We start from the raw sequence: 27,852 nt of genomic DNA, 5'->3' as shown, positions 1-27,852 counted from the left end.
TCTTCCCTCTCTCATCTCACACTATTGCCCCGCTCGTACTCTTCGCTCATCAAATGCCCTGTTTCTGACCCGCCCGAGGACCTCTACTTCGCTTGCTCGGCTTTGTCCATTTTCTCTTGCTGCCCTTTATGCCTGGAATTCTCTTCCAGAGCATTTGCAGATCATGAGATAAATTACTGTTTTTAAAGCTCAATTGAAAACTTTTCTTTTCTCTACAGCTTTTAGAACTTGACTTTGTCCTTACTTCCACACTGTTAGTTTTATTGTCCCCTGTGCCTGTTTGGTGCGTTCGCTTCCCTCTCTTATTGTTCTATTATGATTTTATTAGAATTTAAGCCTATGTAAGCCACACTGACAACAAAGGTCCGCATAGTTAAAGCAATGGTATTCCCCGTAGTAACCTATGGCTGCGAGAGCTGGACCACAAGGAAAGCTGAGCGAAGGAAGATAGATGCTTTTGAACTGTGGTGTTGGAGGAAAATTCTGAGAGTGCCTTGGACTGCAAGAAGATCAAACCAGTCCATACTCCAGGAAATAAAGCCAGACTGCTCACTTGAGGGAATGGTATTAAAGGCAAAACTGAAGTACTTTGGCCACATAATGAGAAGACAGGATACCCTGGAGAAGAGGCTGATGCTAGGGAAAGTGGAAGGCAAAAGGAAGAGGGGCCGACCAAGGGCAAGATGGATGGATGATATTCTGGAGGTGACAGACTTGACCTTGGGGGAGCTGGGGGTGGCGACGGCCGACAGAAAGCGCTGGCGTGGGCTGGTCCATGAAGTCACGAAGAGTCGGAAACGATTGAGCGAATAAACAACAACAAAGCCTATGTGGCAGGGTGTTGCTGTTTTATTCTTTTACTAAGTACAGCATCATGTACATTGACAGTGCTATATAAATAATAATAATAATAATAATAATAATAATAATAATAATAATAATAATATAAATGTGAGCAACATTTGAGCTCTGTCTGCAAGAACGCTTTCTGCTTCGCTCATAAAGCATTAAAATCTGTGCAAGGCCTCTCTGACAATCTTTTGCATCTACTAGTCAATACTTGAACCGGCATTTCAGTAGCTAAACCTCAAAACGGTTTAGCTACTGAAAAGTCTGACTTTGTAAGAGGAGCATACCGCCAGATCTGCCTTGCTGAGTCAGACTACGACCCATCTAGACTAACATTCTGTCTCCAAGAGTGGCCGGCCAGATTTTTATTCCCGATAAAGCACCTAAGCTGGAAGGCTATGAGTAGAATACAAAAGAAAAGTATTGCAAGTAATCAGACAGCTGAAGACATTTTTAAAAAGAGGAATGATCAATATTTTACATTTTCTCTCTCCCTTTTCTTCCAAAGCAACTAGCAACTTAAAAATCAATAACAAACCATCATACAATCTGAACACAAATTACAACATTAAAACTATAACAACAACAACAACAACTCTTCGAATACTTGAAAGGTTGTCACACAGAGGAGGGCCAGGATCTCTTCTCGATCCTCCCAGAGTGCAGAATAATGGGCTCATAATGGAAGCCACATTCCAGCTGGACATCAGGAAAAACTTCCTGACTGTTAGAGCAGTACGACAATGGAAGCAGTTACCTAGGGAGGTGGTGGGCTCTCCCATACTAGAGGCCTTCAAGAGGCAGCTGGACAACCATCTGTCAGGGATGCTTTAGGGTGGATTCCTGCACTGAGCAGGGGGTTGGACTCGATGGTCTTGTAGGCCCCTTCCAACTCTACTATTCTATGATTCTAACAACAACGAAATACAGATCCCTAATGGAAACAATTAGTAACAAATAACTATAATCAATATCTCTATGAATCGGTATCAGATCCAAACATACAGAGCTAAGCCAAATCAACCAAACGTGTGCTGAAAGAGCCAGGTTTGGGCCAAGTGTCTGGAAGATGAACATTTCTGGCCCCCACAGACATTTTCAGGGTGAACATTCCACAGAATTGGTACTACCACTGAAAAGCTTTAGTTCCTGGCTAATGCATGACAAACTTCATTCAGCAATGGCATGTAAACTGCAATGGCTATAGTTTAAGCCAACTGGTGACCCATGGGCTAAGTTTTAATCTAAGTGTGGCAAAAAGAAAGCATAGCCATAATTTCATTCATAAAGAAAAGAAGTGTAACATACACTTTATAATTTGAAATGACCCTCACTGTTAGCAACGTTGTCTATAGCTAATGGGAGCTGTAGCCCAAAAACATTAGAAGGGTTACATGTTCCCCACCCCTGACCTGAACTTAAGGCTAGCCAAGGTTTCAGGTTCAAATGTAACAATAAACCACAGTTCACTGGAAACTGAAGTTAAAGCTTACGATTTTCTCCTTGTAGCTGAGATAGAGGAGTGGGAGCACTCAGCCTGAGCCTCACTCATGTAACACTAAACCATAATTTAGTGTTATGTCCAAACCAGATCAATGCGCAGCTCAGAAATCAGCCAGAGTTGCAGTGGATACCTGAACCAGTTCTGATGTCTGTTTGGCGAATAGCTCATTACTTTCTCCCTAAACACTTACTCATTATCACAAATTTATGACAAACTGGTTGGCATTTCTAGATTGAACAGAATGGTAAAATACAATACATGCTTTTCACGCAAGAGATTTACGTTACTCTAGAATTTCAGCAGCATACAATATAGTATCATGGCATGCAAACCACCTTTATAAGCATTGGCCACGTTTTTAGGTAAGCCCCCCCCCAAAAAAAATATATGCACGTACAATGTGCCCTCACGCTCAGCCCCCTTCCTGCCACTTGACTCTTCCCTTCATAGGAGCAGCAAAACAAGCCAGGATTTGGCACTTAATCCTAGCTTCCAGAGGCATGCAAATCCAGAACTATGGTTAAAGGCCTGCAAACAAACTGGGATCAGAAGCTGCATTCTGGCGCATGAATTCTGGTTTGTTTGCAAGCACTTAATAGTTTCCAGTTTGTACAGGTAGCTGTGCTTAAGTGCCAAATCCTGGCTTGTTAGCTTGCCTCCATGAAAGAATTATGAAGCCAGGTACACGGCGCTTGTGCATAGCCTAGTGAGTGATCAGTGTTATCTGACTACTCTGCAACAGACCAAACTGGCAAACCCTATAAAATAAAATAAAAAAATTTAATCAGCAGCTTTTAATAAGCCATCAATAATATCCTGATACTGATATACAGAAAGCAGAGATCAGCTTCCAATGCACAAGAAAGCTGCAAGAGCTTCTTACCAATAAACAGATTTCTCTCTTGAGTGCAGACAAATATGTGTACAGTAATCAACTGAAATCCCCAAAGAAAGAAAGAAAAAGCAAGCACCCGTTCGGACAAAACTAAGGCAATCACACAAGGCAAGCAAAAGGAAACCAACTCATATTACTGAACTTCAGTAAAGCTGGAACATAGGAGCCCTCCGTTTGCGAACCCTAAAGGACTAGCACCATGGTTAGAGCGCCACTTCTGAATTCTGCATTGAGTGGGAAGAACCAGTCTTGGCTCTACTTGCTCCTTCTGGGTGTTATTAGTTTATATAGTTCTATCCTTGGGGGTTTTCAGCTCAAAAGGTCATTAGAAACATCAGTAACAGTCGTTAAAAACAATAAATGGCACATCAGGGCAATGTCCAGTCACTCTCAATGTGGGAGCCAAGTGAGAGTCTTGGGGCAGGGAATGCCATATTTTGGGGGCACTGCTGTCCCGCCAGGTGAAACTTTGGTGGCGACGGAACATGGAAACCCCCCTCTCCTTCATGACCTGAGCAGGCAGGCAGGTGCATATAGGTGGAGGGAAGTTCTGCAGGTATTGAACTCCTTAACCATAGAGGGCTTTTTAATGTCATAACTAGCACCATGAACTGGACCCAGAGATGAATGGAAAAAGGAAGGGGGAGAAAGTAAATCTGCTCTGGCACATCGGAACCCAGAATTTTCCTGAAACACTGATCTCCAAATTTAATAAAGGTAAAGATAGTGGGTCTGATTCATTCATTCATTCATTTTATGATGTTTCTATACTGCCTAATAGCTGACACTCTCTGGGCAATCCACAAAAATCAAAACCCTAAAACACAACATGATTAAAAATATGTATCAAACCTTTTAAAGTTTAAGACAGAAAAAATAAAATAAAACCCAGAGTAAAAAAATAGGGTAAAAATATAAACACACTGTAATACAAAAACAAAAGTGAAGGACTCAAAAGCCTTGGTGAGGGTGGGGTGGGGTGTCTTCAGTTGGTGCTGAAGACCACAATGTAGGCAACCAGGCAAGCCTCTCTGGGAAGGGCATTCCACAACTGGGGTGCCACTATTGAAAAGGTCCTCTCATTAGTAGCCACCTGTCTCACCTCATTTGGCAGGAGGCCTCAGAGAAGAGCCTCTGAGGATGATCTTAGGGTCCTGGCAGGTAGATATGGGAGGAGACGGCCCTTCAGATAACCTTTCCGCAAGCCATTTAGGGCTTTGAAAGTTTGCATCATTTGGGTTCAGGGATTCTCTTCCACCCCAGTACAAGGAACCTTTGGTGTTGCACCAGATCTTATTTCATACTGGGTGAACACACGTGTTCATGCAAAGGGAGAACAGGGAGAATGTGTGCTTGAACTTCGTTCCCCGTCACTCCAAGTAAAGAAATGCCGTGTCTCACCAGGGCCTACGCTTCCCCTGTGCCAAAATCCAAGTCTGTCTGTCTTTCACACACACACACACACACACACACACACACACACACGCAAGCACAAAACACAACGCAGTCACTTAACATTTCTTAGGTCGACTGTGTCTCTCCGCGGCCATGCCCCGCAATCTGGTTAATTGCCACGCCATGCAGACGTCTTTTGCAGCGGCACCATGCCCCTGCATGCACCCCAAGCGGCCGGTCTGCTGTCACGTTTTAACAAGTCTACTGTTTTAAAAAATAGTACAAGGCGACCATCACCTGCCATTGCTGGGCTGCTGTGGAGAAAGTCTGGAATGATCTGAAGGCTCTGACCTCTGGTCAGGAGATCGTGAACGACTGCGGCGAGACCTGTCATGGGATCGGTTGGAATGATCGGATGCCAGCGACTGAATTTCTGAAATGTCTGTTAAATAAAAGTTGTTTTTCTCATGAGATGATTTGTAATTAAAAGGATGGCATGACCTGCCCGAAAATGGATATAAGCCTTTGCTGAACTTACTTCATGAAGTGTATTGGGCTGCCTACGCTTAATTATTTCCAAACAGGAAAGCAAGCTATGTGCGGCATTCCATCACACTCTTGAGCATCTTGGGGGGGATCGCTGATATTCTTAAAAGGTGTGAAATTCCAATGGCCAACTGCCTGCATCAGCTCAAAATTTCACCCCCCACCACTTCTTTTTCCAATGTAACCCACTCCCAGTTTTCCTACATTTAACATCTCACATTTTTGTGGCACTGGGAAACGTAACTACCATGTTCCTACCTTGAGAAAGAAAAGGGGGGAAAAATAGCAAAACGATCTATACTCACCATCTCTTTCTGAAGCATTGGCTGAGTGAATGCTATCAGAAAGATCTGGGACATTCAGCAAAGTTGCTCGCTCATCCCTTTGAACCACCATCTTCAACTTGCCCTTTGACCTTTCTATTAGGGTCTTGGCATCTGTCAATGACATATTTTCCGTGACTGTTCCGTTTATCTGCAACAGAGCAAAAGGACTACTGATAGGAACCGAATGGGAAGCAAGCAGTTCTGCTTTAATGGTATCTTTGAAGAATTTGGGGGTGGGGTGGAAGGGTGGAGAGAGAAAGGCCTCTGGATCCGGAGAGCTAATTGCGTTAACGAAATTGCAATCTCTCCTGCCTTTCGAATGTCCAAGGTGGTTGCATTTAAAACTGTGGGGAAAGCCAACGATGGATGAGGAATCCTGCAATGTGAACCAAGCTGAGGCAGATACTGCAAAACAGTCAGCAAAATGGGTTTTTAGTTGAAAAAAAGGAGGAATCTAGGGATTTATTTTCCAGAATCAATGGCCCCAATTAGATGAACTACCTGTTTTGCTTATTCCTCTTTTCCAGAGCCCACTTCCTGGGATCAAGTTGACATGACCAATGTATTAACAAATTAAAAACAAAAAATGGCTTCGGACGCCAGAATTTAGCTTATGATTTATTGCTGTCCTAAATCATGGAAATTGGGGCTATTTACGGCAGGGCTTGTAAATAATTTGCTGAGGGCATTTAACCAACTCCAGATCTCATTTTCCCTTCACTGCGGGGCCACTTTTGGGCACGTGTCCCAGCACTTTAAAGGCCAAAAACACCAGGAGTCCCTTTAAAGCCAGGATAAAGATAGGGACAGAGCATAAAACTGAGCCTCACATGCAAACAGTAGCCAGGGGCTATCTGGACTGCCCCTTCTGGCTTCATAAACCTGAGAAAGGGTGTGTGTGTGTGGGGGGGGGGGGAACAGTGGTGCTTGTGTTGGGTAGATGGATGCAGGCAGCGCAATTTGAGTGCCTGAATCAGGGGAGCAACAGTCGTGGTAAAAATGACACAGCTGGCTCATGGAAATATCAACACAATCGTCCTTTTTGTAGTTTAACAACAAAAGGTCTTGTGGCACCTTAAAGACTAACAAATTTATTTTGGCATAAGCTTTCATGGACACCGTCCACTTCCTCAGATGCATGAAGCGTTTGCTTCAAGTGGCCAGATTTATACACCCTTTGTAGTTTAACACAATCACTCTGTTTGGGTACCTTTAAATGAGTATCTATAAAAGGGATTACAGTAATTGTGCGAGTCAACATGAAAAAGAGTAGGAGAACCCTTCCTCGGCGCCTTAATTATATCAACGGGATTAAGAGTTATGTCAGTGAACTGCACCGAACTATCAGCAAGGGAATAATATCTGCCAGCCTAGATGATTTAGCTCATCCAGCTCTCGCCTGAAGCGATGCTGCCGCGAGTCGACCGGGGCTGCCACACTGAGCATCCCTACAATGCTCAGCAAGTGGCCTAGAGTCCATATCCCACGTGTGGCAGATGTGAGAAAGGACCACCCGTGGAAGAGCTGCTGGCCCTACTAGCATGACTTAGCAAGCAGTGACGTTTAGCTATGTACCAAAAAAAAAAAAAAAAAAAACGAAAAAGGAGCTTACATTTATCCTTTTTTTAATCTTCTATTCCAGTGAATCGGGCTGGGGAGGAGGAAACAGGGTTGGGCTCTTCAAAATAATCAAGTTGCCAGGAGACAAGTTGCTTAAAGTTCAGGGGACCTCTCTCCTTCACCAAGCCAAAAAGAGAGGAAAGGGTGCAAGGGAGACACAACCATTTACTGTACCTTCAGTACAACGTCACCTTCCTGAATATTGCCGTCTCTTGCTGCCAGGCTGTCTTGGGATATTTCTTTCACAAATATGTGGCTGGCCAGGCGCAAACCATATTCTGTTCCAAACAAAAAAAAAAAAACACGGATGCACGGACCTGGTTAACAAGGAGGACGTGTTTTGGAGCCTCCCCCAATGACACCATTGCCACAAAGTTCACCTTCCTCGACCCCATCATTCTCCAAACGAGGGACTGGGGCAACGAAGTGTACTTGGAGATGGGCTGAATTATATTGTAAACTTCTTTTCAAGGCAGCATGTTCAACGTATCCACTAATCCATACTGGAGGGAGCAGGAGCGGCCCTTTGATCCCACCGCAATCTTCTGCCAATACATGGTCACCGCCATTTGCCAAAGAAGCGAGTGAGGATGCGTTGGGATCCCCTGGCTCAACTTGCACTACGGCTGCTAGGTAGAGATTCCAGAAGAAACACACCTGCCCAGAAACCCTAATTCCGCCCCAATCCCTGGCCTACTGGCAAAGAGGAGGATGGGGTGCCGGGAAGAATGACTACCTGGGTTATCTTGCATTTGAAAGGGTTGACTTAGAAGGCGCCTTATACTGAGCCGGAGCATGGCTTCATTTTTCCCAGTACTGCCTAATTTGATTGGTGGGGACTCTCCAGGGTCTCCCGGATCCCCTGGTCTCTCATCTATTTTAACTGGGAGATGCTGGAGGCTGGAGCTAGGATCTTCTGAGTCACAGCCCCTCCCTTCCTGTCCGCAAGCTCTTCCAGGAGCTGATCAAGAAAAGGCAGGCACATCTTTTCAAGCAGCAAAACTGCCTCCAATTTTAATCCTGGAGACAACGGTGCCTCAGTTTGGGAAGTAACCCTGTCCCTACACTTGCTCAAAGGTGGGATACAAATAATAATAATGATAATGATAATGATAATGATAATGATAATAATAATAATAATAATAATAATAATAATGTGTTAATACTTTTTCATTTTTAATGTTCCTGTTTTTATTACTTTACAGTTTTATTGATTTAAATTGCTGGACACCCCCTTGATGTCTTTTTAGCAAATAAGGTGGTATATACATGATAATAAATCATCATTATCATCAGTAAGACCTGTCCTTTCTCCCTCTCCAGGCTAGATGTCTGTGTTCTGTAGAGCAGGACTGCAGAATCTCAGATCTGGGGTCCAATTCTGGCCTTCCAAGGTTCCAGAAACGGCCCCTGATTGTTTGGAGGTTTCTTGGCTTTTGTGCAGTTTTCTCCTCATTCTAAAAGATTGATTCTAAAAGGCTGAAATACCTCTCCTAAGGCTTAGTTGCTGCTTGGAAGAGCTTTTATTTTTGGCTCCACCCTTTTTGCCTTCAAGCCCCGCCCACCCCCAAAGCTTCTCCAAAATGGAATCCAGCCCTTGGACAGAAAGAAGTTCAGCACCCCTAAGCTATACAACAATGGCACTACATGTATGCAAGCGAGCGGTAGTGGAGTTGCATTTATCAAAGGGCGAAGAAGGTTTCGAAACATTTGGAATTGCCGATGCAGAACTGTACTGAAGATTTTAGTGAAATGGTAGCATCCAGCCAGAAGGCAAGGATATCATACTGTTACCTAACAATGAAATATTCCCATTTTGAATGGCTCTGGAGCTCCCATTTGCATAATTAGTTCAGCACTCTCTGTAACTGGTATGCAAAACGCTGCTGTGACATCGACTCCCAGGTCATTAACCGACAGTCTGCAGTCATCTGTATAATTGAGGAATGGCTATACAGCAAGATCGTTTTGCAAATTCATTCTTGGAGGAACAGCAATCAGAATAACCAAATTGTTTTCCAGAAATACAGCAAGCTAAATTAGCATCACACTTTGTTCAGGTAAGCAAAAAACCCTCCAAACTTGCATTAAAAAGTTAAGCTGGTGAAAGGGAAAATGTGAATTAGAGGACAAAGCTGTTTCCCCTTACTTTCTTCTTTCCTAGAAAGTTCTATATGGCGCACACACAGTTGCTGTGTCAATCCCCAACAGAGACCTTTCGCATTTTTGGTGGGTACATTTCATGGGCCAGGTTAATAGGCTTTTTCATTTTGTATGCAATCCTTGCGTTATGCCTAAAGGGTTCTGTGAAATGTGAGAGCTTTGCTGTTCCACACTAATCAAATCAAGGTCCAAAATGAAAAAAGAACACAGGCTGCTTAATGCATGGTCCTACAGAAGTTGTTGGACTGCAACTCCCATCAGCACTCAGCATTGATACAGGAAGAGATGTTTACCCATCATTTCCAATGTCATCCTTCCAGGTAATGCTACAATAGGAGATTGACCCCAAAAGATCAAAAGAAACCTTTTCATGTGGGGTGGAAGGGCAGAATCACTCCCAAATGTTCCTAATGAAGACCCAACTCCAGTTGAGAGATACTGACCATATGTCAAACCATTACCCAATGGCTCCCATTTTCAATCAGCTCCCAGCATTTATTACGTTCACACCCAATTGCAGTACAAACGTTGCTTGGAGAACCTGCAAATCTGTTCTGTGGAATACTTCTAAGGTTGTTTATACACTGTGATTGAAGTCTTCCAAACAAGGTTGGTGGCACTCATTAAACCTTAATTCCAATCTTCAATCATGTGCTTACATTTAATCACTCCTATCTCAAGGAGAGTTTTAAGTCAAGGTTTAGTACAGAGCAAGGGGAGGAGCTGCATCACAGGTGGGCCACAAGCTGCAGCGTTATCCCCTCTTCCCCCTGGGCTCATGCACTTCACCTCTCCCCTACAATCACGGGGAAGCAAGTGATTGTAGAAATTTACCAAAATCAGGAGACCTTTGCTTCTCTAAACATGGGGTCTTATCTGTTTAGAACAGGGCCAGACAATATGTGGCCCTCCAGATGTTGCTGGACTGCAACTCCCATCAGCCCTAGCCTGCCTACCCAAGAGTGAATGGTGATGGGAACTGCAGTCCATCAGCTTCTGGAACATCACACATAATCTCATCTCTCATTCAGAATCTCCCAGACACAATCCTCACAGCAAAGGGGCAGGGAAGGGAATGCGGAAGCCTGCAGGGTCAACATGCCATCTGCCTGGCTACCGCTCTAAGATATTCTGAGATCTGTGATACCCAGTCACCAAACCCGTACGTGGGACTGCACCGACACGATGGAGAACCCAGGGGCAAATAATGGCTTGAAGGAGTCATCAAGAGAACTAGGGCAGGCAGCTGTACACCATCCAATGGATGAAGGCTTCCGTTCATATGAAAGGTGGTTTCCATGCCTGTGAGGAGCACAACAGTGATCCTAAGCACTCCAAAGATTGGATGGAGACTAGTTTGGGTGTCAACCAGCTGGAGTTCTAACAGGGCCCAATCCCATTTTATTAGGGTGACCATATGAAAAGGAAGACAGGGCTCTTGTATCTTTAACAGTTGTATTGAAAAGGGAATTTCAGCAAGTGTCATTTGTACATATGGAGAACCTGGTGAAATTTCCTCTTCATCACAACAGTTAAAGCTGCAGGTGCCCTACTCTCTTTTAAATCTGGTTACTCTAGTATAGCTCCTGCACCTAACTGTTGTGATGAAGAGGGCATTTCACCAGGTTCTCCATATATATAAATGCCACCTGCTGAAATCCCCCTTTCTATGCAACCATTAAAGATACAGGAGCCCTGTCCTGCTTTTCATAGGGTCAGCCTAATTTTATGTCATTTGACACAGTGTCTTTTTTTTTTAAAAAAAAAAAGACTATTCAAACAGTTGAATAAGAAACTTTAAAGCATTATCCTTAAGTAAACCTAAAGCATGCCATTCTGAGATCTTATTTGGTTAATATAGAAAATGGGGTGCAAGTGGGGGGGGACCCCCTTCAGTAAGGCTCTCCTAAAATCTAGCTTTGTAAGACTGTAACATACCTTCATTCTTCCTGGATTTCACCAACGTGACTTTAGTAGGTTTCGCTGGTTGACTGGAAGCTACTGACCGCCTATCTGACCTTGGCGATAAGCTCCGCTCTCGGCTTCGATCCCTCACCCAGCTTTTCTCAAGCTTTCTGCTTGCGCTGGCAGCACCGCGGGAACCCCTTGGATCATGCATATCTTCTTCATAGCTGTCTTCATCGTTTTCAGATACTGGGTCAGGATCTGTCCGAGTTACTGGAATCTGAACTTTCTTCATTCTTCGGATGGTCTGGAACACGCAATATTAATTCTTTAGTTTCTGATAAAATGCGAAACTATCAACGTTGTGTGTGCAGAATGCGTAACATTCCGGAATATGATATACAGCTAGCAGTTTTCTTCTGGAGTCCAATCATAAAAAAATGTTACTGTTTCTCCAGCGGTAGTTAACTGTTAAAATTGTTATTGATTTTGTTATTGTTATTGTTATAACATCATTATAATTGTTATTGATGTTATTGATGTTATCCAGGATAAAAGGAGAATTTAGTTTATCCCGTCGTCACCTTTCTGGCCCAAAAGTCCACTCAACGTGGCTTATGAAACTTTAAAAATGTAACAGGGAATTTTAAAAAGTGAAAATATGAACAATGAACAATGGCCAAGATAGGAAGTATCAGAAAAGAAACAGAACACACTATCTTGCAAATAACTGGTAGGAAAAAAAAGTTTAACTTCATTCCTAAAGGTCAACTGAGCCTAGCTTGCACCAAACGTTCTAGGAAAGCAGCATTACAAGACAGAGTAGATTCCAAGTAATACACCTGGTCTCCCACACAGAAATGTTTCAGCACAGACTGATTCCTTAACCAACAAAACAGCTAATTCCTCCTTAAGCCTTTATTAAGGCAAAGTAAAGAGGGTGGGAATAGGTTAGCAACATTTTACTTAGCATCTGAATGCAAAATGGGGGCAAGCAGATAACTCACAGTGTACCTGCGCAATATTACAGAGATGAAGAAGCTACTACTGACCTAAAATTGGGAGTAAAAGAAATAGACGAAAACAAAAGCCTTTGATAAGCAAGGTATGTCCATTAAGCTCAGCGCAGTATTGCAAGGTTTCGTATTGTTATTTTTTAAATGTCACATGCTTTATTAAATCTTTCATCATGGCAAAGATCCAAGAAGGAGGAGATGGTTAAAAGAAACACAGCTCCCATAGGCAAGGGGCATAGTAAGTTATATGCATCCAATGCACAGAATATGAACCAAGGCACGAAGCCTCAGCTCTCACTCCTCAAGGCGTTAAAGCGCCAAGGCGCCATCCTCACAGGACTTTGTCTCCGTGATTGACAGGGCAGCACAGAGGGCAGCCCTTGTGCACTGCGCTTCTCCGTTCGGTGACAGCAGCCAAGCAGGCCTGCATACTATAAAAAGGTAAGAGTTCAGTTAGCCTGACCAAACGAACGCAGCCCATAAATCAATTCTGCGGCCTTTACGGTCACAAGAAACCCAGTTCATTCAAGGCAGCCAGCCACTAATGAATACAGATAGTATTGCAGGAGGTTACTGATTGTTCAGAAGTTATCTGTTGCTAAAACATGGAAAGTTAGCACCAAACACAATGCTGAAACAGACACACAAAAGCCAATTGTGATTTATTTACATAGTGCCGTCAGTATGCATGTCTCTTTACAGGGCACCACACAACAGCTCTCTGGCCTTAGTGGCTTACAATCTAAAGTTTGATCCATTCCATCATTTGACAACCAACTGCACCAAGTGACCACTTGCATCTAACGTGGTACAGTCCAGGCACAAGTCTGCTACTTCACTGAGAATGAGGCTAGAGTTGTGAGGCATTCATGGTGGTCATAGTATGCTAACTACATTATGCTGTTTCCCCCCAAATTGGTAGGTATTAGAACCTTGTCTGAACTAGGGGACAGCACAATGTACTTGACCTTTGAGATTACCCACATGTTCCCTTCCCTTGGGCAAAAGGTATTTGGGGCATTCATGGAATACTGGCTCCTGGCAGGGCCTCACTCTCTTCCCCTTGGGCCTGTATCTCAACTGCCTCTTAAGCTGGAAGAATCACACTGCTATCTCTAGTCTGGGGCTCAGTACTTCCAGAAACCAGACCAAAGCCTCACAACTTTGAACGTCTGGGTAAAGGGGCAGCCATTTTGTTTATTAAGCTGGTACGAGAAGGGTAGCTTAGCCTAGCTTTTGCGATCATCTGTCTCGGGTATTTCTTACATCTTGTCAAGTGACCTAGTAGACTAGATAAATAAAATGTAGCAAACAAGTAAAAGCAAAACTGGAGATGGAAAATTATTATTGTAGAGAAGATACCATCCAATGCTACAGCTTACTTTCACAGAGATTCATGAACACCCTCTAAATCCATGCAACCTCACTCTTGTCTACAAACACATAATCTGCTGCCTACTACTGTACCCCTCCCTCTGGCAACAATATTGTTTGGGTTTGAAGCCTGAGAAATCTTCCAGGCTTATATTTAGGCAAGGCACCATAAGCAGCACAAAAACTCCAGACAAAATCCTACCTCCTGACTCACTTCAACACATCACACACCCAACCACAGTTTGCTATGAAGTCCAAATTAGGCAGGTAAGGATTAATACTAACCAGGACTGCCTACAAACAATTGTTCGCAAACCCACTTCAAACCAAGGTTTCAAATCATAATTCTAAGGTATCGTGGGCACTCACCATGGTTTGCCAGACTTAGAAATCATGGTGAACTGGAAGACCGAGAGGAGAAAATCAGCATGGGGTGGGTGGGAGAGAGAGGGCATCTCCAACTGCAGTCCTGATCCTCTAAACCAGCCTTCCCCAACCTGGTGCCCTGCAGATGTTTTGCACTACAGCTCCCAGAATTCCTGACAGCCAACTATGCTAGCTGGGGCTGTTGAGAGTTGAAGTCCAAAACATCTGGAGGGCACCAGGTTGTGGAAGGTTGTTACAAACCATTTTTGGGAGGATGGTACAATACCTTGGTAGCTAAATTGAGGAATTGCCTATGAAACACACATTTTTTTTGTTGATAATTCTCTACTTTGGCAAAATGCAGTTTAGAATTTTGGGAACACGTCTCAATTCAAGCCAGGAAAACTAAAGTTTCTCCCACGTCCAATTGTAATACCCTCTGTGACCATATGAATGATGAATTTCCACACAATTAGGCGACACAGCAGATAAAGTCCCAGCAGAAACCTATTTTATGTCTACCGGTATCAGGGTGAACCTCTCTTCAAATCGACATACAGCAAGCCGGCCACCTTTGTGGAGGGAGACCTACTTCTGGGCATCTCAAGGGAAAGGAGGACCCTGTGCCTTGCTGTCAAGGATCTTCTGTAAAATCTGCCTCACATCAGGCACTCAAGGGAACTGCAAGGACATGGTATCAAGGGCCAAGGAAACCATTTTAAATAAGTGAGGCTGCTAATAAATCCTGGAAATAGAACTGTGTGTGAAAGTGTGTTAGATTTTTTTCCATGTGATATAGAATTTCAATTGTTTACCACAAAAGAGATTGCAATCTATTGTGGATGACATGTTTTCCAGACTTAAGAAAAGGCTATTTATGCACTGTTTATGTCTGAGACAGCAGCAGAAATCCATATAATTGCCCTGTACGGTGGCAAAAGGCATCTGTTGAGCATGAAGGAAAAGATTGTTGGGGCGTGAGGGGAAGTTAACGCCACTCAACACACAAAGTGCTTCAAACGTTTGGCGTAGTTCTGCCTTGACATGAAGAGAGTCTATGGAGAGCCCAGTCAATATGAGCAACCTGAGACTCTAGAATTGAGGTGGGGAGGGAATTGCCCAGGGACTTGTTCTCCCTACTGCTGGGGGTCCCTTCAGTCATCTGAGGGAAAAGGGGTGGGGTGGGGGGAGGTTACGGTGCAGCTGGGAGAGTTAGAGGATTGGACAGGTAGGACGGAATGGCACCAAGGAGGAAGGCACACCAGGGGCATTTGGGGATTGGAGCATCTGACAGCTGCCCAGACCGCTAACATCACTGATGCGCCTCAAGGAATTTCCACATGGGACTCTTCTTTCCATCCAGGTGGCAGATTAGCCTGGGGTCCACCCAGCAGCTTCCTACATGCCAAGGATTTGCCTTCTAACAGTGGTAGGCAACTTGCAGCCCTCCACATATTTTGGCCTACAACTTCCATGACCCCTTGCTACTGGCTATACCAGCGAGGACTGATGGGAGTTTTTTATTTATTTATTTATTTATTTATTACATTTTTATACCGCCCAATAGCCGAAGCTCTCTGGGCGGTTCACAAAAATTAAAATCATCATAAAACAACCAACAAGTTAAAAATACAAATACAAAATACAATATAAAAAGCACAACCAGGATAAAACCACGCAGCAAAATTGATATAAGGTTAAAATACAGACTTAAAACAGTATAATTTAAATTTAAGTTAAAATTAAGTGTTAAAATACTGAGTGAATAAAAAGGTCTTCAGCTGGCGACGAAAGGAGTACAGTGTAGGCGCCAGGCGGACCTCTCTGGGGAGCTCATTCCACAACCGGGGTGCCACAGCGGAGAAAGCCCTCCTCCTAGTAGCCACCTGCCTCACTTCCTTTGGCAGGGGCTCACGGAGAAGGGCCCCTGTAGATGATCTTAAGGTCCGGGTAGGTACATATGGGAGGAGGCGTTCCTTCAAATAACCTGGCCCCAAACCGTTTAGGGCTTTAAATGTCAATACCAGCACTTTGAATCGGGCCCGGACCTGGACTGGCAGCCAATGAAGTTGTAAAAGGACTGGCGTAATGTGATCTCGCCAGCCAGTCCCTGTTAGTAAACGGGCTGCCCTGTTTTGTACCAGCTGAAGCTTCCGGACCGTTTTCAAAGGCAGCCCCACGTATAACGCATTGCAGTAATCCAAACGAGAGGTTATCAGAGCATGGATAACTGTAGCTAGGCTAAAACTGTTGTAGGCCAAAACATCTGGAGGGTCAGAGGTGGCCCACGCGTGCCTTGTAGCCTTATGATTTGTCTTTAAAGTGGTTCGCCTTATACCTTATGGCAGCCTCCCCACACCTGGTACCTGCTGGATGTTTTGGACGCCCATTTGGCCCAGACAGAACGGCCAATGCTCAAGAAGGCTGGGAGTTCCAGACATCGAGAGTGCACCTAGTTAGAGACGGCTGCCTGATGGCATAATGGTGAGGGCCGTAGCTTAGTGGCAGAGAACATGCCCTGAAAACATCGACAGACCTGTGCCTGAAACCCTGGAGAGATGCCAGCAGCCACTAGGGACATTACTGAACTAAATGGACCAAATTATCTGATTGGGTGTAAGGCAGCTTCCTGTGTTCCATGCACACAAAAGAGCAGATAGGCAGCCTCTGCCTGAGTCATATTCAGCGAAACCCAAGTACACAAATCAAGCATTGTATTTTAACCGAGGCCAAGCAAAAAAAAAAAAAAAAAGGAAAGCACGCTATCCCACAGGAGTGGGCTGTGAAATGTAAGACTCTCATAACCTAACACTGCCTGTTAGATAAGAATACAAAATCCAGGGCATACAAGGGTTAAAACTTCCAACTTCATCTGGTTTTATCTGGCAACAGATTCCTCGTTGGAGGAATTCTGCAGGAATGTTCAGAATTCTGCAGAATTCCTAAAATCCCATGCCAGACTGTGCCTTCGTTGCGTCGCAAACACGGTGCAATCCCAACTGTAGAGCACCAAAGGCACAGTACGATGGATCGCTTACACAAGGCTCACACAGTTGTGCACGTGTGTAACCTGTTTGTCGACACAGGCCTCAGGGGGGCGCGTGCATGCGCATTTGAGACCCAGACCTACTTCGCTCAGCAGAATATTTACCCTGAACGGCCAACTCTGCAAAACACATTCCTTTATTATTATTATTATTATTTATTTATATAGCACCATCAATGTACATGGTCCTTTACTGTTTGCAGCTCGCCTGCTTGACTCCTCAACACCCCAGCTCCTTGCTTCAGCTCTGAACCTGTGAGTATTGATAAGCAGATTAAATATGCACACCTGTGCCAAAAAAGTTTAGAAACCAGAGCCGTGTCTCTGCACCAGCGAACGTTTTGTACCTGTACTATTCCCAGTAATCTTAAATTCTATAATGCCCTTTATAGAAGCACTGTTTGTTTAGCTTAGGGAGAGACTTCCACCATGGAAGAATTCAAGGCAGCTTACAAAACATGCTTCAACAAAGTTGTTTTGGGCCTCAACTGAGGTGGAGTTCCACCTGCTGAACTTCCACTCTAATACAAGCCAACAGACTCCCTTGCCCTACACCTGACGGGGAATTGCAGAATCATAGAATCGTAGAGTTGGAAGGGGCCTCTAAGGCCATCAAGTCCAACCCCTTGCTCCATGCAGGAATCCACCTTGCAGCATCCCTGACAAATGGCTGTCCAGCTGCCTCTTGAGCACTTCTCGTGTGGGAGAGCCCACGAACAGAGGAGAGGAAGTGGGGTGGAGAGTTCCAGTCCTCTCTGTAATCCTCCATTCCCCGACGCATCCCATCACTGAGACCAGTCAGCCCTCGAGAGCTTCTCTGAAACGGAATTCAATCCTTGGACTGAAAGACCAAGGAACAACACTCAGCAGTATTAACTTGGTGCCCTCTCTGAACATGGGCCTCACGTGGCTTCTTTAGCGCCTGTTCATTATTAGGGGGAGAAGTATCGACTCATAACAGGAAACGGTGCCTGGCTGCAGTCAGGAGAGCAGCAATGAGGGAACCGACACATATTCCCTGATCCCAGTGACCCCAGTCAGTAAGAATAAAGCCTGTTCTAGAATCTATTATCCGCTCAAAAAATAGAAAAGGCTGAGCACAGCTACCATCTTTTAGCAAGGAGTTATGTAAAGAACCCTGCGCCATCACAGGATAAATGTCATTGAATCCACCCTCGAGGCTTGCTTTCATTTTCTTTCAGCAAATCTGGTTTATAAATACTTTTCTGGAAGAAGTTGACCCTTGCACACAATTCTAGGGTTAGAAAAAGCATTCACTTACAATTTTGGCATTCTTCCCACTTTTCCTCAGCTGCTGAACGGCAAACGCATGTTCCACATTATCCATCGAAACCCCATTAACCATTGCAACACGGTCATTCTCCCTGGAATGGAGGGGTGGGGAAAGGATGGGACGTGTCAGTAAGAAGCGTGTCGATGTCGCAGAGGAAAGAAAAGGCTTTTTAGTGAAGCTTAGCAGCGCTACATTACTGCAGATCTGTCACGGTAGCTAGAGAGCATTCACAAGGTTATCACAAGGTCTTGGCGCATTCATTATGGACTTCTGTTCATTTGAAGCCTCTTTGTTATATTTTTTAAAAATGATGTCACCAGCCCCAAGACCAAGGGCTGGAGCAGACAAGACTCCCCCCAGCTTCTTCAGAGACTCTTCTCTGAGCTATGTTACGATGGGTGACTACCAGGTAAAGAGCCTTCTCTGTAGTGGCCCCGCTGTCTGTGGAATGCCCTTCCGGGGGTGATCCACCTGGCATCTTCACTGTGTACATTTAGACGCTGGGTTAAGACCTTCCTTTTTTAGCAGGAATTTAAGCTTTAACCTACAAAGAGTCCTGCGGCACATTAAAGACTAACGATTTTATTGTGCCATAAGCTTTTGTCACGTGATTTGTTAGGCTTTTGGGGGGGGGGGGTTCAGTAGGCAACATAATTCCCCACTGGAAAGCTTTAATTGGATGCTCTGCTCATTAGTGCTGGCTCCTCAATGTTTGTAACGTTTTCCCCAATGTTTACAATTTTGTAATATTTTTGATGTTTAATATTTTGTTATATTTACATATTTTTATATTGTTTTCGTTATTTCATTGTTTGGTTTTATGACTGCAAACCGCCCCGAGGACATTTACCAGTTGAGCTGTATACAAATCTAATAAATAAATAGTTAAAGGGTGGGAAATGGGCAGACTGCAAGATTGTGTACTGCCTCCCCAAACCCTGCCTTGTCTTGCAGAAATTCTTAAATTGGCAGCAACGTTTAACCAGGGTTAATGAAAACCAGGGTTTGTTTCAAACCTGGATTTGGAACTATCACAAACCAGGGTTAGGAGCAAGTTTTGGTTAACATTCACACTAGTGCAAGCATTGGCAAACCGTGGTGAAGGCTAGCACAGGAAGAGGGGATTGCAATGGGAATAGAGGAAGGAAACACACAGTCCTGCAGCCCGCTCCTTCAACAAGGGTTAAAGAAGGAGAGCAATCATATCTGCAGCAATCCCAACAGGAACAGTGGATAAGAAATAACAGGAATAAGCAGAGCCATCCCAACAGAGCTCCCCTCCCCAAAAAGGAACTTTAATGCAACACTTACTGTAGAAGCCCTTCTGCCGGGCCGCCTTTGAGCACATCTGATATAACTATTGATGTTTCGCCGCTCTGGAAGTGGGGATTATCTCTTCCACCAGATATTGCAATACCAAACCCAAATCCAGGAGCCTAGAACAGACCAGAAAGAAGTTCAGATTACACATGGCAAGGAGTTCGGGGGAAACAGAAGACATTTTTGCCATTTTTAAATATACAAGTATCAGCCTTTTGAGCAAAGCGACAACCGCACGCTGCACAACCATCTCTGAAATTCTCGAGCTTTTCAGTTCACAACCTGTTCCTTTCTTTAGCCTCCTCCTTCCCACGTCTAAAAAGCAAATACCATGCAGCACACTTTGGCCAGACAAATATGGTGAAAGATGACGGCCTGGGTTTCAAGTGGATGAGTCCAGTCAGACCTGAGTGAAGGACTGTAAGAGGGGCCATAGCTCAGTGGTACAGCACCTGCGTTGCCCACCAAAGATCGCAGGTTGAATCCCAGGCATCACGTTGAAAGGCTCTGGTAGAAAGGGCCTCCCTGGAGAGTCAGAGCAGATACTACTGGACCGGATAAGGCAGCTACCTTATTTCCTACTAATTTGTTTAGCTCCTTTCCCCACTCCATGTTAATGACTGTTAAGATCCTTGGGAATTTGCAACAGAGAGGGAAGGGGTACGTGAATGGAATATGCAGTACTGCAACCCATCCCAGATCTTCTGGGCTGTGTTATGTTCAAACTGAACTAAAATGGAAGTTCGGCCCCTCCAGCAACATAATCCTTGCCTACTGGTCAAGTCAACACGACAGTTTTGTCCAGTCTGCCAACGGAGATTTATTAGTTGATCTTCACTCTATGTACACAGCACATGCAACTAATAAAACAGAGATAGAGACTCTGTTTGGATGTAACTGTGGTGTTCAGTGGTAATTTGTGGGTTAACCCACAAACTGCTGCGAAATGCTGCCATTACATCCCAACGGGGCAAATGTTCCTTTCTGCATGTACTGGTGTTCCTTTCTTCCAATCAATGAGTCTATCCAGAACAGGAAAACTAGAGGCAAAGGTATCTGTACTCATGAGAAGCCAGATGAGAAAAGGGTTGATCATATCAAGAAGACATTTAATGTAGTCTATAGCCACATGAAGCCTACCGTATCCATTAACAGGATTAACTGGTTTGGAAATATCCATAGCTTTTATTGTGCAGGATGAAGTTTGACACACGCGTGACAATGCTAATCCTTGGCTTGTATGTTGAGCTCCATTAACTCCGAAGACCCAAGTAATAAAAATGCAAAATACGGACACGAATGCACAAAAGGTGGTCTGACAAAACTACTCTGAAGTGCAAGACAGGAAGAAAAAGCACACACAGTGGAGATAAACTTCAACTGAACTTAAGAAGCTTGAATGGATTTGAGCATTAACAAGTAGGCCAGGGGAAAACGCTTCTGTCAGAGGGGCAAGCAGGAAAACAAAAAAACACAAAATCTGCTATACTTCACAGAACGACCCTGGCTTTAAGACAACTCTGTCCTCTTGAGTCCAAACTACTACGTTCTTGCAGAACGACCCTGGCTTTAAGACAACTCTGTCCTCTTGAGTCCAAACTACACTCAAATTCGGCAAGCGGCACCTTTGTGCCATCAGCAGACTCTCATCTCTGCCCCCCACCCCAGAGTCGATGATGCGCCCTCCTCACTTGGCCAGGAAAACTAGAACATCCCAAAAGTGAAGCTCAATGGTAACTGTCTCATAAGCCCCGACCCACCACCCACTATGATATGAGACTGTTATCATGCCCACACAGGAGATAAACGGTGCCATAACATCTTTCACAAAATTGGAATTCCACGCTTGCTGCACATTTGTACACAGTCACGGAACCGCAAACTTTATGAACCCGCTACTGTTTACAAGATCGCTGAAGAGATTTCCATTCATTAATTTTAGATTTATGCCCTGCCCTTCATATTAATTTTCAGGATGGCTTTTATACTCAAGAACTAAACAACACAACTTAAATATAATAGAATTTTTTAAAATAATAATAGTAATAAGCCACAATAAAATATAAAAGCAGCAAAAAAAAAAGAGTTTCACCTGGCACCAAAATCCCATCAAGGCAGGTACAAAGCATGCCCCCCTGGGAAGAGCACTTGACAATTATGGTGCCACCACAGAGAAGGTCCTTTCTCCCACAGTTCCCCAGTGTCCCTCAGGGAAGGGCCACAGACAAAGATCTTAGGGACAGGAGATCCTTTAGGTCCTTGCCCCAAGCCATGTTGGGCTTTCAAAGTCAAAACTAGCAATCCAAATGTCCACATAGAACTTGAACAGGACTGTAAAGAATATCCTGTAAAGGACCATTACTAACCTGCAGGATCAAATAGGTTTGTGCACTTACTGAGCAAAATCCAATGTAAGTCCTACACAGAGTAGACCTATTGAAATTAATGGGGTTTAAGTTGGTTGCGACTAATTTAAGTCCCATTCATTTCAATTGATCTACTCTAAGGAGGGCTTACACTGGAGTTTGCCCACTGATGACAGTAATGGATAATGTGCTTTGAACAAATGAAAGTCACAACCGTACTCTGGTACCCTTCCCCCAAGATCCTGACTCTTGTTGAAGCTTTTGTATAACAAAAGAGCTCTGCCAACCAAAAATCTCTTGGCAGACATCTGACGCAGAGAACAGGTATTTCTTGTTGGGCTTTCACCCTGCAGTTGCACTGGCTCCTGGCTAACACAGCATCGTAGCAAAACCATTCCTGTTTCTCTCAAGCTCCCGGAAAACAAAACCGGATGGGACTTCTCAGGGGCAGCTCAAAATATCATGCATTTTTTACAGAGAAAGGGCTTGGGGGAAGCACTAAATCCAGGTGCAAATTCGCATCTATGGCCTTGACCCACGCGTGCATCCCAACCTCATGGCATGCTGAGGAAAATGCTCAAGGTTTTCTGCATGTGCAGACTACAAATGCACGGAGTAGAGGAACAGGTGCATGTTTGAAGAGAAGAACTGGTCATCTACAAGTGGATTTCACATTATTTCCATATAGGAAACACGCAAGACTTGAAGCAGTCCAAATACAGAGCCTCCACATAGTTTAGAGGCTGAAGTAGTCTTAAAAGACTGTAAAAAGATTTTTAAAAGCAATTGTTGCAGCTCTGGAGTTCCTACATATGGAAGTTACAAGGAAGGTGCATCTTGGGCTGATGGGTCGTGCCTGGTGATACCACAGAAGTTAAAACTACAAAACTCAAAACTCAATCCTGACTGCATACTAAGACATTTCTATGATGAAAAGCATTTTAAATGGGAAAAGCTGCATCTATTTCTGGCCTTTCCACTAGAATTAATGGTTGGATCCAGTTAGTCATACTTAGAAGACAGATTGAAATTAATGGGACTTGCTAGCCATGTCTAACGTAGGTGCCATTGATTTCAATGGGTCTACACCTAAGTACGACTAAATCTGGTTTGAACCCAATGATTCTAGATTACTTTATCTGCAGCTTTGGGTGCCCCTCTTTTGGCCAGTTTAAATGCTTCTTGGTTCAAAATCATTTGTATATCGGTAAAACCAATGAAATTAATCAATCAAGTCAACTCAAGATTTCTTACATCAGGCGGGAGACCTGCAAGTTAAGACATAAAACTCTTGGTTGTATACTTGATATCTGGTATGAAAAGGTTAAGAATTTGTGTCAGCCCAAATGGCTGCCTGGACTGAAAGGACACTGTCCACCATGACACCGTTCCCAGAAGTGGAGCTGCTTTCTTCAGGTGTTCCTTTCCTGAAAGCTTTTAGAAGACCAACTCATGTGCTTTTTATTCCACTATAATTCAGAATGAAGTCTAAACCCAGAGGAGCATGAAGACATAACATTCCATCTTGCATGAATGCCTCTCTGTATGTGGCATAGTACTTCCTTTCATGTTTCACAACTGTAAGCTACACTCTAGGAAAACAATACCAGGAACAAAAAGGTTGGCCGTCATGTAGTGGTTTTGCAAGGAATGTCATGATGCAAGGTGGATAATGACCCCAACAACACTGTGTTGATCACGATCCTACCGGCAAAACTCACGGGAAGGAACTCCTTCAAAAGATTAACATTACAGTAATGGGACTGCCTGTCTCATTAGGAACCTGCCCAGTTATTAAGGTCTGCAGGAGAGGCCCTATTGAGGATGCTATTACCAGCAGAGCCCTGTTTGTTGGGCGTGTGTGACAAGGCTTTCTCCCATGTTGCTCCAAAACTGGAATGCTCTCCTTCAAGAATCATGACTAACCCCCAGTGTCTTGGCCTTTACATAGATGTGATGAAACAACCTTTTAATCTAGTCTTCTTAGGGTGCAATCCTATTGGGTCTGCCCTTTGTACTCGTAGGTCTCCGAATTCCTGCTCTGGACAGGCAATTTGCCTGTCTGGTACAGAGGAAGGGGAAGGAAGGAGGCTGGGGATACCTTATATCTCCACGTCCCAGTCTCCTCTCCTCCCTGCCCTTGGGAATGCCCCCTTTCAATCCCCACCCTACAAATGTTATCCCTACATTCCTGGTAAAAGCTTTTAAAATTATGCCTGCTGCAGCGTCTTCTCATTTCCCTGATCCAATTAGCAAAACAGATGCTTGTTCTCATAAAACTGGAGAGGTAATCTTGCTTCAACAAAATCCAGTCTTTAAACAAGGTCCAGCCAACTTGCGACAAGAAGTAAATGAAGAAACGCCTCTTACTGGTCCATTTTCTGTTGGTGAAAGAAGGCTGGCTCTCAAGCTTCAGAAAGCTCTTTTCCAGGCAGGAATTAAGAGCATATGGTGCAGTATAGCTCTCTGTGCAACTTTGGAAAGACTCCCAATTTAGACTTCATTCCCCAGACTGCAGTATACATATCACTGCACCAGGGCACTGGAACCACAAACGTACCTGGGCTTGTCAGGCACTCATACAGCAATGACTGGCAAAGGAAGGTTAACGAATTTTGAATTCTACCCTGTTTGTTCAATACGACAGGATTCCACATTCTCTTATATTTCCATCGATTGTGGACTGAAGTCAATGGTCATCAAGGAACATGGGTAAGATCATAGCTCAGTGGCAGAGTACATGCTTTGCACACTGAAGGTCCCAGGTTCCATCCTCAGCATCACAAGTAGGGTTGGGGAAAGCTTCTGCCTGAAACCTTGGAGAGCCATTCCCAGCCATTCCCGACCATACTGGGCTGGATGGACCAAGGGTCTGGCTTGGCATAACTCTGCTTCTGATTCTCCACACGGAATACTACACACACATAGTATATGGCAATGATTTATATTATTCAGTTCCACAACAAGATAGGAAGCTGAAGGAACACACTCGGCTCGACACACTATCGGAGGAGAAGGACGTTTGAGACCTCTCCCAGAATTGAGTCAATAATCCAGAACGTCTAATGTTAGGACAGTATTACACTATGGCTTATGGGGCAGTGATGCAATCTAACTAGACTGGTGTTTAACTGCTCTTAAGTATATGTTGCATACAGCTCATTTAAAAGAGGCCTATCATGTGCAAACCTGTCCAGTTGCAGTTCATCTCTGCATAAGAGTGACAGCATGGACACATTTCACCTTTCCTACTCCTTACTTGGGAATCAAGGGGCAACCTCACGAAAGCTTCAAGAGACATGGGGGGGTGGGGGTGTTTCTGTTTTCTCCCAGAGATTTCAGAAGAAAAAAGACAGCAAGCTAACCAGCAAGCTGATCTGATTTTGTCTTTCCACGAAGCTTCCCACGAACACTATGAAATGTTCGATTTAACTGTGTCATTGACCCTATGCTACATGCTCATGGGGGCCTTTATTTTTTTTAAAGACAAGCCAGCAGTCACATGCAATGGGTGCTGCTGCAGAAAAGTAGTCAGAAATGTATAAACAAAGTATTAAAAGCAGTTTACAACCACACAAATTTCAAACAAAGGAATGCAACAGTTTCCTTTCTTTTTTCCTTCCGGACATCTGGATTTTTGCTATTGTTTTCAAGAGCTGGCAGTATCCTGAGTTATGGACACAAAACTATAATGGTACAAACTTACCCTGTGAAGCGTCACTGTATGTTGTTCCCATATAGCTGTTTCTTCCATTGTTGTGCTCTGATTAAAGGGGAAGGAAAGAAGAAATCGAAATTACTTCGCTGGTAATTAACTTTTCTCAAGTACAACCAAAAACATACAGTCACTTTCAAAATGGCTTCAGTCCTTGCTAACAATGAATTAAGCTGAGGCAAACAGATCGTGCATTTTGTTTTGTTTTTTAAATTAACGTCACAAAGTTGCACTGTGGAACTTCCTGTATTTAGCTGGACTAGATGTACAGATGCCAACTTTGATCACCTCTTCCCATCTCCTCCAGTTTTAAGCATGAATAAAACTAACTACAAAATTATTGTGTGGTATTCTTGCTCAGTCATTGTTTTAATTTTAAAAATGTTATTTAGAAAGAATTCCAGTAGAGCAAACCCAGACATTCAGACCTTTAAAAAAATGAATAAATAAAATCGCTGAGGACACGTAGTGTCCGACCTTTTCTAGTCAGTTTCTTATTTACTGTCGCTTGCTAACAAGCCTGGTATTTCCTTTACATAATGATGTAATGTGTCTCCCAAAGTGGGGGATATTAGTGGATCACAAGTTATTCCGCCACAGTTCTGTGTTAAAGCACACTTTCAGAATAGTAAATGAAATGGGACCATTGCAACCTATGATACATGAAAACTGTGTCAAGCAAGTGCTTCTCATGAAATCCTGGAATCCCACATCAACCACCCAAGGAGATAAACATACAACATCCACATTCTCCTGGATTATTTCAGTAAGAGTTTAAGCACTGATGGTATTAGGGCTACTGTTTTAAGAAAGCCCCTCGAACGCTTCTCACAGAACACCCTCTGTCACAGGACGAGGAAGCAGAACGAGAATGAAGAGAAGAATAAAACTGACAGGAATAAAGTATTTGCTTGTTATGTTGCTCCCCCCCCCACCGCCCCCACCTGCACTGTGGCCATGACTAGAATTCGGAAAGGGTAATAAACGACAAGGTGTTAAAGGGTAACTCAAACTACCCGTAGCACAAACTACAGAACGCATGAAACGTCTACGCCTAATGAACATACACAATGTTTGTAATGGGACAGACTCTCTCCATCTCAGTGACTATCACAAATGAGTAACCTGGTTCTATGCCCGACACCCAGATAGAGTTACTTGTAATTTAAACGTCTGGGTTATTGTTTTTTTCCACTGACAACCAAAAACACACACATGAAAACCCCAACCCACAACACCTTGGTGCTTTTGTGGGAGAGATTTTATTTGGCACACATTTTACACTAGCTGTGGATTATGGCATGTGAGCTCCTGCACTATACGGGAAGGTCACGTTTAACTGACTCTGCAATTCAGTGTACGCTAATCTTCTCTCACGTGAATGCCAGCACTGCAGACCAAAACGGGTTTCTATGTCAGACAATAAGATTAAAAGGCATTGTTGGGAGCACATTTTAAAAACAGAATTTAAAAGGGGGGAGGGTAAAAAAGACAGCTGTGTCAAATGAAAACTTATCACCTAGGCCTGCTTAAGAAGCATTGCTTTCAGAAGGGACAAAACGACCCAGGAGGTACTAACAGGCACTAAAGGAAATGGGGAAAAATAAATAAATAAACAGAAACATAGGGAAGCAACTCATAGGCCCAAGCTATGCTGCTGCAAGATCTATCGCTCATGAGAAGTGTTTTCAGTCTGGGACTTTATCTAAGAAAAATGTCCCCCACCCCAAGGCCAATCTCGGTAGCCAAAAGGGTCAGTCACAAAACATGGTTAAATCTAAGGAATGGAAGTAAATCCTCAAATTGAGGAACTAGATTGGATAATTTTTAATACTGACTTAATGCTGAAGTCTCTTTCTATGTCCAACTTGCTATAAGTAAGCTTCACAAGATTCATGTTCTATACACATATTTTCCATCCCCATAAACAGAGGTATTTCCAAAAAAAAAAGATAAAGGAAGACCTCTTGTTAAAACAGGAAGATGCTGGACTTCAGTTTATTCAAGGAGCTTGCATTTCATAAAAAAAAAAAAAGGTGTATCAGGCTAGCTCAAACACACTTCCTTTGTAAGAGTACCTGAATACTCTGAAGTGTATCTGAAGCATTTATTCTTAGAACTGAATATTTTACTTAGTATTAAGAAATTTGAT

General features: G+C 43.7%; 1 protein-coding gene across 3 annotated transcripts in view; it reads right to left on the bottom strand.

Annotated features, from left to right (window-relative positions):
* Positions 1-27,852, bottom strand: part of TJP1 (tight junction protein 1) — a 263,490-nt gene that overhangs the window by 43,441 nt on the left and 192,197 nt on the right. For all 3 annotated transcript variants that reach the window (XM_063142593.1, XM_063142594.1, XM_063142595.1), the window contains 7 exons: positions 25,692-25,748; positions 19,611-19,735; positions 18,288-18,390; positions 11,237-11,510; positions 7,310-7,413; positions 5,495-5,663; positions 4,941-5,085 (listed from right to left, as the gene is read on the bottom strand). In XM_063142593.1, coding sequence (XP_062998663.1) covers positions 4,941-5,085; positions 5,495-5,663; positions 7,310-7,413; positions 11,237-11,510; positions 18,288-18,390; positions 19,611-19,735; positions 25,692-25,748 — 977 coding nt within the window. The remainder of the gene's footprint in view (positions 1-4,940; positions 5,086-5,494; positions 5,664-7,309; positions 7,414-11,236; positions 11,511-18,287; positions 18,391-19,610; positions 19,736-25,691; positions 25,749-27,852) is intronic.

This window comes from Elgaria multicarinata, chromosome 16 (genome assembly GCF_023053635.1).
Source record: "Elgaria multicarinata webbii isolate HBS135686 ecotype San Diego chromosome 16, rElgMul1.1.pri, whole genome shotgun sequence".
Lineage (NCBI taxonomy): Eukaryota > Metazoa > Chordata > Lepidosauria > Squamata > Anguidae > Elgaria > Elgaria multicarinata.
The sequence above is the reverse complement of the archived record's forward strand: the minus strand, read 5'-3'. Positions and strand labels throughout refer to the sequence as shown.